This window comes from Pseudopipra pipra, chromosome 1 (genome assembly GCF_036250125.1).
Source record: "Pseudopipra pipra isolate bDixPip1 chromosome 1, bDixPip1.hap1, whole genome shotgun sequence".
NCBI lineage: Eukaryota > Metazoa > Chordata > Aves > Passeriformes > Pipridae > Pseudopipra > Pseudopipra pipra.
This window is the reverse complement of record NC_087549.1, coordinates 121,495,127-121,506,944: the sequence shown is the minus strand read 5'-3', so window position 1 is coordinate 121,506,944 and position 11,818 is coordinate 121,495,127. Positions and strand designations below refer to the sequence as shown.

The following is an 11,818-nucleotide window of genomic DNA, read 5'->3' as shown; positions in this document are numbered from 1 at the left end:
CTTTCCCCCTCACCCCACGGATCTGTCAAGCCCCACGTGGTCTTGTCCTGTAGTGTTTGCCTGCCACGGGGAAATGTTTTTTCCACAACGTGACATTCCTCCCTCCTTGCGACGGGAAGGCAGTGTCCCTTCCCTCGGGGCTCTCCTTGCGCCCCCGGAAAGCATGGGCCAGGCAGGGGATGCTACAACTTTGCAACATCCATAAAACCTCTGTGATTTTTCCAGTGTGATGGGGTGAGCATCACAACGCGATTTCCTTCTGACCGGCCCGTGGGATGCAGTGACAGGGGTAGATCTCTCAACCTATAGAAACCCTTCGAGCCTTTTTTTTCCTTCTTCTATTTCCTCTTCTAGCATTGTTTGTATTTTCCTAACCTGAATAACTCCGCGATGTGTTAAACCCTTATCAGATTCCTATGAGGGTCATATCACTACTAACAAAATTAATACCACATAAGGCACCGGTTTATTGGCTGGTATACAGGAAGGCTATTATCAATAGGCTTAGCGTTATAAATACAGAACTAAATAAAACGAAACGTGAGCCCCAGCGCCGCCTTCCAAATACATTTCTCTACATAAGTCAGGTATAAAAATTACTCCGGGGAAGTCCGCTCTTGCGGTATGTTTATTTTGCATTTGCCAAATTAAATAGAAATGGATTGCAAACCTAAAAGCCATACGGAACCGAGGAGAAACGCTTGAAATCGTTCCAGAACTGTTTTTAAATAAGCAGCTCCCTTCTAAAAATTGGATTAAAGAGGAGGAAAGTACTATAAAAAGTACGCTGTCGTCAGCCGGGAAAAAAAATGGCTGGAAATGCAACGAAGAAACACGAATTGGCTTCTTCTCCCTCTCTGCAAGTCAATGCAGGGAAATCAGACAAAAGGCACAGAAGTCGGTGAGAATTTTGAAGGTTATCTTTAGCCTCCTCTCCTAGGTTTTGTAGCAGTGGGCTACCCCCTGCCGTGTCAGGTCCTGTGGGAGCTGCCGAGGGGTGTTGTGTTGACCGCAGTGAACAGTGGCGGTTTGATGGTCAAGGCACCGGCTGCATCTAGATCATGAACTCAGCTCGGCGTTGCATTATCTCCGCTTTCTTTAATCGCTAACAAGGCCAAGGCAAATAGTAACCAGCATCATCAAACCCAGTGAAGTAAAACTAATAATGTTCACTTGATTCGTAACTATAAAAGATAATGGTCAATTCTGACTAAACTGAGCTAATTTGGCATGCGCTGGGTGCAGCTACTGCATTACCAGCACTTAACAATGTGTCCCTTGGAACTTAACCCCTATTTAAAAGAAATTTTAAAGAATATTGTGGACGCCAGGGGACGAGAATTACTTTCTTTTTAATTCTACTTCTGTAAGTAAAGCTATCCGAGGGTCTATAAAAGCGAGCAAATAAAATTCTGATAAATATCAAAGCCGCTGAGAAGGTGCTTTCGTGGAGAATCTAAATTCACGGCGTACATAGACAATACTATCAAAATAAAATTTTATTGATCCAAGAAAAATATAATAGATGCATTAATAGGGTCGTTAAGCCATTTTATTGGCTGAACTAAAATTAAAAAACAAGAAGGGAATAAATAAAAACCGACAGCTCAGCCTAAGCAAACTCTGACTAGAAATCTCAAAATGTATCGTGTTAAACCGTGATTTATCTTCTTATTATTGGCCCGTATAACCCAAAAGATCAGTGCTGTTAATCCAGAGACGCATTTTGCGAGCTAATTAAAATATGCTTTTATTTGTAGACACGGGCAAGCTGCAATTTGTGAAAACGTAAACGGCCTTGCAATCTGTGCAGGAGTGCATGCGCCGCCTATCTGAGAATACAGCCGTGGACTACATTTTATACAGCTCCAAAAATTAATGCGATCAGACTGTAGTTATTTAATATTGGAACTGTCAATTGTCTGGAACGCGCGTGTGTGCCAGATTCCTCTTTCTTTTTCTTTTCTTTTTCTTTTTTTTTTTTTTTTTTTTTTTTTTTTTTTCTGGATTTGCTCCAAAGAAGGCGGATTTCAGACAGGAGGTTTAGGAACTGCGTCTGTGCCAAGTTAGGTGACAAGTGATGGATCCACTAATTTTATCTTTACTAGAAATTCTTTTACGTTGGTGGTGGTGCTGTGGAGGTTGGGTTGTTTTGGTGGATTATCTTGTTAAAAATTAGGCTGGGATTTAATTTTATTCCAGCCATCCGGAGGCTTGTTCTCCTAACTATGTTTTGTATTATACGTGTATCATTTTACTCATTTGGATTAGAAACATATTTTGCAAGCAATTCTGACGAGCTTCAAATTCTAGTGTGCGGCAGGACAAAATACACCCAAACAAATTCATTAGGACTTTATTTCCTCGCCATTTTCCGGCACTAGCGAGAACAACGGGTCTTTCTATTGTCCGGAGAGCCCCAAACACCATGCAGAAGCAACAACGGTATCGGGTTATATATATGTGGGGAAAAATATTATATACCCAAGTCCGACTTTTAAGTGTACCCCTTCTATTGCGAGAGATGGGCCACACAGCTCTATCAAGCATTTGAAATTGTAGCCCTTCTCCTTTTTGTAACTGTCTTTCCTCTAAATAGTGTCTGGATGCATATACAAATATCTTGGTTGTTGTTGTTGTTGTGGTATAGTTTGGCTCTCAGACACACACGTTGGCCTGAAGTTTCGATTTCAGAGCATTTAATGAAAAGATTGTGACCCAAAAAAAAAAAAAAAAAAAAAAAAGGGAGACAGCAAAACACAAACCCAAAGAGCTTATGAAAAAGCCTCCCAGGGGTTTGGATGTGGTATGTGAGCTGAAGTTCAGTACACGATTAATTAAACACAGTGTAGACACTGACTTGGCTTCGCCTCTTCCCTCCAAAACATGCAAACCCAAATAATGTGAAATAATAAACAGTTATTGTAAGAAACAAGCTTGTTTTTCTTAAATATTATCCTATGACCGCGGCCGTCAGTAAACAATTCGTAACCAGAGGGCGCTTTAACTGCTGTTGGGGTCCCTTTGATTTATTCAGCCGAGTATTGAATGGGGCAGGGAAACAACAAGGGGAAAAATAAATATTTGATCAAATATGCGGAGTTTAACTTGACTGGTGTAAAATGAAATGTTGCAAAGGGACCTTCAAATCCCCCTGCTTCTCACGTGGCTTCTCACGTCCTGGCACTGCTGAGGGGAAGTCAAAAGGGATCAACATCCCCGAGCTTTTAATGGCGCATCTTTGATGAAATCGATAGGTTCCGATAATCATCTAAAAGCTGCTCTCTACCGACTGAGCATGTGCTTTTAACTACATTTGCAACAGCCCCCTGTAAGTACAATTTAAAAAAAAACACTGCAGGCAAGTCGCATTACATACAAGAGCAAGGACAAAATAATATTTTCATTTTTCCGGACAGATATTTAAAACCCTGTCCTAAGAAACACGTGTATTAAAATATGTAGCCAAACCAGTATCTCCTCCATATAATACCACCTTCCCTCCCGCCCTTCTCAAATGGAGACATAACAAAAACATGTGAAAATTTTATGGGCATGAAAAGTAACCTGGAGTTAGGGATACTCGTAGTGAGGATAGAGTTTCAAAGCTAAAACCCAGAGCAGCCTTGAGCACACGAGAATGTGTGACCATTGTTTGTTTACAGCACATGTGCTGATTAAGAAAGAAAGAAAAAGAAAGAAAAAGGAAATCGAAATCCAAATCCGGTCTTGCACGAACATTGACTTAATATGCAATCACATGAATAGTTTTTAGCATAAGTATGTCAAAAGTTGTTTACCACAATCTGTGTCCAGCTGTAAGGAAGCAGACTATCCTTTTAAGTTACCAAACTATAGTTCAAGACTAATAAGATCGTCAGAATTGTCTGTCATTTGCAGACTGTGTTGCCATAGATCTATTTGATTGAAGACACCTACTGTTCCACACATAAATGTCAAGTTTCATAATATTTCCAATGCTACACTTTACTCTTTTTTTTTTTTTTTTTTTTTTTTTTTTTTTTTTTTTTAAATAACTGGAAGAAAGCTAAAAGTTCCTCTGAAAAAATATTTCCAGATAACGTGGATTTTCCATGCGGCCGGCCAAAACGAAGAGAAAATAAAAGGTCAACTGCAACGTAGAAAGTTCCTTCTATATTATTTCACATACTAACCACCAACTTTTTGCATCCCTTCCCATCCCTACAGTTCTCTTTCGCGGTGGTCAGCGGTCGGGGCAAGGGCCACCCCAGATAGCAGGGTACCATTCCAGTCATCGCACACTCCTCGCCATTCTCCACGCTGGGTAGATGTATAAAACACTTACCTTCGCGGATTTCCTAACTCAAAGCCCAGAGGCTTTAACTCCACCGAGAAGCCCCTGCAGCTCCCCCAGCCCCCGGCATCCCGGGCCGCTTTTTGTACCGCGGAGCCCAGTAAGTGCAATAATTACCCGTGTGGCTCCAGGGTTGCAAAATGAACAAAGGCCAAGATTTTCTTTTTTTTTTTTTTTTTTCCCCCTCCTTTGCAGGGCTGCTCCCCTCGCCCTGGGCGGCTTTGACATTGATCTGAAGATCGCCATCTTGTGGTAAAGCAGCCCCTAAACCACGGCCGCCGATCGTCCGCCTGCCTGCCCGCCGGGGCCCCGCGGCAGGACGGAGGGCGGGCGGACTGACGGACGGACGGCGGCGGCGGTGGAGGGCAGTGATCGCTCACCTCCCAGTGTACAAACCTCTGGGCGAACCTCCGCTGCCTTTATAGTGATGCATTTTGTACAGGCGAGCGGACAAGTCACGGACAGTTTTTATGGCCACGATGTCGCAGCAACACAGAGGATGCGATTTTATTGGGCTAGGAAATCCAAACCCCGACCACAGAAACTCCATGCTTTAGATGTCTCTGGGATTGACTCTGAATACCAGTTAATTTTTAACCAGGAAAGGAAGCTCGCAGACTTAACTTTCATTGCCATTCAGCTCTCCATCCGTCCCTCTGTCCCTATCCCACCGTCTGTTCATCCATCTGTCTGTCTCCTTTTAACTGGCATTTCCCCTTGCATACTGGTCAAACAAACAAAGTCCCGTCTTTTCCCCCTCACTTTTCAACATTCCCCTTGGGCAAACGTTGTCTGGCTGGGTGACGGTGGTCAACAAAGGCCCAAAGTCAGTAAGTCCTTCACCTCAAGGTTATGGGTGATGTCCAAGCAATACAGAAGTTCAAAGCCAGTAAACAACGGGAAAACAGAATGTGCTTTCTTCTCCTGACTAGGATTAGGGTCAGCATTAAAGATTCAAACACTCTTCCCAAAACACATTTCTACCTCAGCTATTGTTTGGGGGTGTGTGTCCCCTCCTCCCCCCAACTTTCTCCCTCCAGCCCTCCTTCCCCCTTGCCCTGCCGTTCGCCTCAGTCCGCCCCCTTCTTGCCGTGGAGATCAAGGACAATTTCAAACAGTCCATTTCCACCACACTGCATGTGGATTTTTTCCCCCTCAAAGACAAAAATTTTCTCAGGGCTCTCAGCTTCTGGCCACATCCATTGGCTGTCTTGGACCTTCTTTTTGGTGCTGGCTTATAAAATGTGCCCCAAATACTACTGACAAACATTGTCCTGGACACATGTGGTGGGGAGCAAGCAGCGATGGCACATCAAACCTCAAGCATAGGACCTTGCCCTACCAGCATTGGCAGGATAAGGTAAAGGCCTAACATGTAGCGAGCTACGAACACAATTTTCCTTTTCCTGTGACTCACTGAAACGGTGCTCGAACAAGCCTAGGTTCACTTGTTAACTCCAGAGTAGAAAATTTAATGACCAAGTTCACTAAAGAAGAGTAATTCGCCCCAAATGACTGAACAAGGTCATGAGGAATTTCGGGTCCCAGAGTTACACCAGATAAAAGAACATGCAGTAATATAACACCAGAGTAAAAATGTAAAGTTTCCATTTTTTTTATTTTCCTTGTGCGCTGTTCCACTGTATACATGCAACCAAATACTTTCGCATATTAAAAGAAAACTGTATATACATATAGATGATACATATTGAAAACAGTGACATCATATAAAGATATTGCATTTTGTGAACTGTGACAAAGAAATTACATCCATTTGATAAATTTATTAATCAAAAAACATTCTTATCATCACTTTGTTGCACATGTAAAGAAATCCCACACCCTTTAGCCCCAAAGGAACAATTAAAAAAAAAAAAACCAAACCAAACCAAAAAAACTAACCAAGGGGGAAAAATTATTTGAACAAAATAGGTCATGGGTTCTTTTATTTATTATTTACAAGTCTTGTAAAACACCGTTCCTGTATGAAATATACATTCAGATATTCTCAACAGCAAATTACCTTAACGATAGAACACTGTATCCTTTGTAAACTGATATAGAATTTTAAATATTTTCCTTTTTTTTCTCTCTTTTTTTTTTTAATTGCATTTTTTCACGCTTTGGTTCCTGCAGGGAAATATATATATTTATAGATATTTAAAATAAGTCCGAACAACTCTCCATTCTTTGCATATGTCGACTGGGCGACAAAGTAGAGCTCATGACATTTAAAGTAGACAACGACAAAATTACCATATCTACATTGTTTGGCTTCTGTTTAAACTCCTCACTAATCACCTTTAAACGAACATGTGATCAAGTTATTTTAATGATCCAATGTTAGTGCATTGCACAACTCCAAGTTTCAATTAAGTGTTGTGTGGTATTTGCTAAACTGTCGTTCTCCACAGGTATTTCCTGAAGAAAGTTTGTGAGCCAGAAGCCAGAAGGTTAGTTTGCTTTATGGAGTTGTTTCTTCTAAAACGCTGAAATTCACACTTTTTGCCGTTTTATTTTTAGTATTATATATGATTTGTCTCTGAAAAGATGGCAACGCATAGAGTGTTGTCATAAATAAAACGAGAGCTAATTAAAATTTGCTAATTTTATTTTTCGTGATTGTTACTTTACGATATATGGCGAATTTATACCTGATTTTAAAAAGTAAATCATTAAGTCATTCATTTAGTTCTTTTTCTTCCCTCGCCCCCATCCCACACTCCCAAAGGAAACACTATTATAACCATCACTACATCCATATTACAACTAGTCGCGGTTGGCCCCGGGAAGGTGTAGACATGACATCCCTCCTTCCTTTAATTCTCTGTGTCTGTGTGTGTGTGTCCTTAAATTCTCATTTCAAATCCGTGGGCAATGGAACACTGCCTCTAACCCAGACATTTTCTGCTAAGGAAGAACAAAAGATTATTTCTCTGAGTTTATATTCTGCAGTGGTCCTGGTTGGGTGAGCTCGACCTAGCAATCTCCAGACAGCTGTTTCACAGCAGCACAGGGGCTAGAAAGAGCCGAGGGTGGGAGAGTCCAGGGACAGAGGGGTACCGTCCCCGCCTGTGCCTGCCGAAAGTGGTGGCAGGGTGAGCCGCAGCGCCTGGAAAGGTAAGAGGTATGGATTTTGCACTCAGAGGTGACGTGCGCATTTAGAAATGGATCCCATGTGTGTCAAAATCAAACCGATTCCAGTTGATATGTAAATATATATATGAAAAATCATCATTGCAGTTCCAGACTAGGCTTACACGTGTGTAAAGCCTTGGATTCTTTTAGTCCTATCAGATACACACCTCCTTCCTCCACATAACCCCGTGGCTTGACCTTGTCAAGGGCGAAATCTGAATTTAATCTCGTCTTGAAAAACACTATGAGTTTTAAAGTAGTGGATTAGCTGAGTAATATTGTAATCGGTCCCTGTTAATTTTTTTTTCTTTCATTCTTCTGTTCTGAAACCATATTTTGACTTGGCGGTCGGTCAGATTGAGCATTCGGGAGAGCTGGAGGCGTTTCTCTTTGTTTATGTAGACACTGAAGAAGAATTCCCTTTCTAACTCTCTAATCTGATATTTGGTGTATGGGCATCTCTTTTTACGCGTACGTTGTCCACCTGTGGAGTGAAAAAAGGCAGAAACATTTGAGACCCGGCGGTGGCCGGCAGCAGAGGCTGAGGAGGGATGGGGGAACACTCAGGCAAAACACATTAATATGGAAAAGATGCGTTTTGCCCCCTCCAGGGCTGGCGTTGGCAGGTCCGAGGCTTGGCGCCAGCCCTTCGCCTTGGCCAGTGCGCGCAGCCCGGGACCGGGACCCCCCGGCTCCTGCAGCGCCGCGGCCCCGGGCAGCGTGCAGGGCGAAACCCCCGCCGAGACGCGGGAATCAGCCTCGCTTCCTCCGCGGGGAGGGCGGCCAGAGGAAGAGGTGGTGGCAGGGGGTTCCTGCGGGTTTCACGAGCCGGAGGAAAGCCTTTGTAGAGTGCTCCGCCGGGCGCCACCACGCACGCGGAGCTGCCCAGGGAGCGGCCATCACCTGGCTGCCTGCAGCGGGCAGCGCTGCATCGGGCGGGGAGACCCCGCGCCCAGCCCTCCCCGAGCCCGTATCCGCTTGTATCTCGCCCTCGTTCCCTGCCTTAATCCTGTCTCTGTGTCCCGAGCAGAGGAAAAGCTCCTGAGCCCAAGGCTGAGGCGTTTCCTTCTCCCCTCAGCAGGCTATTTTCAAGCACGAGGTATTCTCCTCTCGATTAGCCATTACGGTTTTAAAGTTCATTAAGCAGAATATAAAAGGTTTCAAGGTTCAGGAACTCTTTACATTAAATGTAGCTGCTATCCCTTTAAAAACTTCCTTTTCTGGTACAGTTCATTGTCGAGGTATTTTTTCTCCCGTCTGTATACTAGCTTTGCCTTTTAAAAAGCCCACATAAAAAAATCAGACTTTGACAGATTGAATAACAATTGTAAGTAACAAACTGTTGGACAGGAGGCAACACGTAATTGCCACAGTGCCTTACTAAAATGGCTTCCTTTAGACAAAAAGGCCAGCTTTAGGTTAATTTGCTTTTTTAAATATATTGCTACAGTTCAGGCGGCTACTTTATCTGTTAAACGCTATTCTAGTGCAATCGTTAAAACGGTGAAGGCTTTGAATTCAGTTCCTAACTAGACTTCTGGTGCAACACATGGCTTTTATAAAATCACTGGATTACATTGATATCAAAGGAGTCAGGATCTCCTTTTTTTTTTGCCGAATTTACAGGCACCAAACGAACGTTACTATATTTCGAGAGTTGACCACGAAACTCTTTTTATTATTAATATTAAAAAAAGGGGGAAAAATGGAAAAAAAGGAGAAGGAGAAAGAAAAAAAATTTTTAGGCATCCATTGCCCGGTGGGTATTTCACGGCCAATTTCAGCACTAAACACGTGATCTCGCCTTTTATAACAAAGTTTTGTTGGGGGAAATCTAAAGGCCCTTCATAAACCTTATATGCTTATAAAACAGCATATAAAAATTTAACAGCGGCGGTGCGCTAGATTTCAAGCTGCCTTTCCTAAAAGCGCTCCGGCGCTGCCTTTATACGTACTGGAACTGCCGGATTTCTCCTCATTGTTGCCGGAAGATGACTCGGGGCTGCTGCTGCTCTCCGGCCGCCTCCGCCTCTCCTTCTCCGCCGCCGCCGCCGCCGCCGCCGCCCTGCCGCAGCCGCCCTCCGAACTTGAAGTTGCCGCCGCCGCCGCCCCGGCGGCCGCGGGCGCCTTCTCGCCACTCTTGTCTACCGAGTAGTCCGCCGAGGCCAGGTTTTCCGCTGTGCCATAAGCCGTCTCGAAAAATTGGTCGAAAGCCTGGGGTAGGACCCCGTTCCTGCCCACAGTGCTATAGAAATTGGAGGAGACGTTGGTGCTGGGGTGGTAGACGTTAGCTGTGTTTTTGCCGAACATCTCGCCCATGCTAGCAGTGTTGGTGGCAGGCAGGCAGTCTCTGTGCATGATCTCCTCTGCGGAGTAGCAGTGGGGCAGATTGTTCCTGGGGTGCCATTTACTGGAGGGATCAATGGCATATTCCCTGAAGGTAACTTCTCTCACAGGTTGGACCTGGGGTAGGTTGGAGGAGTAGGAGTATGTCATAGGGCGAGAAGACGGGGTTTGGGGCAAAAAAGAAGGGAGGCTGGAAAAATCAGGACCCGAGACGTAGTAAGTACAACTTGGCAAATACATGTTAGAGGAACAAGGAACACGCTCATCAAAATCCATCATTAGGGCTACCTCGGCTTCTCCGCATTAGCTGAGCTTAACATGATTCTCTAACGCAGCTGCCCCTTTGAAGCGGATCCGTGAAGTAAGAGATGGGGAGACGTAAGCTGACGTGGAGAGCTCTCCCGGCGGCGGCAGGGAGGTGCGGTCACGTGGCCCGACGTTGACATTGACGAGCGGCGGGCCCGGGCCCCGCTCCCTTTGTGGCCGTCGCGGGGGAAAGCAACAGCTCGTCGCCAGCTCCCAGGGGCGAGCCGAGCGCAGGTTGGCCGGGGGGGAGCCCTGGGGGACACACAGCCGCCCTGCCACTGCCCCAGACATAGCCGCCCGGCCCCTGGCACCCTCTGGCTCTGGAGCAGAGAGGCTTATCAATCCCCCCCGGGGTTAGGTGAGACCTTTCTGTTTGTTTGTGGGCTTGCTGGGGCGTTCGGCGGCTCGCTGGAAGGCTCTGAGAAGGAGGGCACCGTAGAGATGCACGCACGGTTTCTTCTGGAAAGCTACTTCCGAGGAGGAAACGCTCCTGAAGAAAACGTCCTTTTTTTTTTTTTCTTTTTTTTTTTTCCTTTTTTTGGGGGGGGTTAGGTTTGGGCTTTCCCCCACCCCCCATCAAAAAAAAAAAAAAAAAAAAAAAAGAAAAAGAAAGAAAAAGTCCTCACCCTTCACGGTTTTTCTGGAAACCTTAATAGGAAGAATGTGCCAGGGTCAAGTCTTTACTAATTTTCATGGTGAATAGATTACATGCTTGCATTCATGTTCACTTCCGAAGCGCTTAGTGTCTTCCTTCCCTTACTTACATATTAACCTCAAATACCCCGCGCGGCTTCAGCCAAGCTGTACTGGAGGTAATTAACAATACCAGGTTCCCAGGACGCAGGTTCTCCCTCCTCACCCCCTTCAAATCGTCCCCTGCCTCATTCGCAAAGCCAGAAAACCAGAAAGCCCTTTAAAGTGCAGACCACGGACCTAAAGACTGTTTGCTGATCTCTCCGTCTCAACTTTGCCGCTAAATACTTGGAAAACCAGTGGATATTGGGCTATCCCGGCTTGACAAATACTCTGAGTTTAATTGTCAGAAGACTAGTTAAAATTATTTGACATACTGTTAACCCCCAGAAACAAACTCGCCGTACCGACATACTTTCCATTCAGCTTCGTACCGTCGCTGAAGGCTGAGACCCAGGGAGACCTATTTCAAAAACATGGTTAAACTTTTACTATTGTTGCATGAAAGGGACGATATAGAAAGCGGATTGTACAGGGCAGAGACCAAAAAGTACTTCTCTGCCAATAAAAATGCACACCCCACCGAACGAGCAGAGCCAAAGAAAACAGAGGAATACGCCAAAGAATACAGCACCTTTTGAGGCACGGACATCCCTAAGCTCTCGGAAAAAATATTTTTTTGCTATTCTGATGCTCGATTTCAGAAAAGAAATATTTGGGTTCCGGGTGGATTTCATCAAAATAGAAAAACAGAACGGCAAAAGGCTATTGTGAAGTCAGTGCTCTTAGGAAATCAGACGTAGTTCAAGATCCATGCCCTCGTGGACTTGGGAGTCTAGTGGAAGGGAAACGAAAATATTAGGGAAATAATATCTGTATTTTTCCCCCTCTTCCTCTACAGTGTTGTGGGAGTATTTATGTATCCGGAGAAAGTTCTCCAGTAAATTCTGGAGATCTTCGGTATTTAAATGTCAACATCGATTTGTTTATTTATTGCTT

At 44.5% G+C, this 11,818-nt stretch overlaps 1 protein-coding gene across 1 annotated transcript; it reads right to left on the bottom strand.

Moving 5' to 3' along the window:
* Positions 1 to 5,434: 5,434 nt before the first annotated feature.
* Positions 5,435 to 10,660, bottom strand: HOXA11 (homeobox A11). The gene is made up of 2 exons (XM_064674326.1): positions 9,430 to 10,660; positions 5,435 to 7,958 (listed from the first exon to the last, which is right to left on the bottom strand). The coding sequence occupies exons 1-2, from the start codon at positions 10,097 to 10,099 to the stop codon at positions 7,726 to 7,728; spliced, it is 903 nt and encodes a 300-aa protein (XP_064530396.1). The 5' UTR covers positions 10,100 to 10,660; the 3' UTR covers positions 5,435 to 7,725.
* Positions 10,661 to 11,818: the final 1,158 nt, after the last annotated feature.

Excerpts from the sequence above, each read along its gene's own strand:
- HOXA11 (XM_064674326.1), bottom strand. The coding sequence starts at position 10,099 with ATGATGGATTTTGATGAGCGTGTTCCTTGTTCCTCTAACATGTATTTG. Across the intron at positions 7,959-9,429 it reads GGAGAAATCCGGCAGTTCCA|GTGGACAACGTACGCGTAAA; the intron begins GTACGTATAAAG and ends TTCACTCCACAG.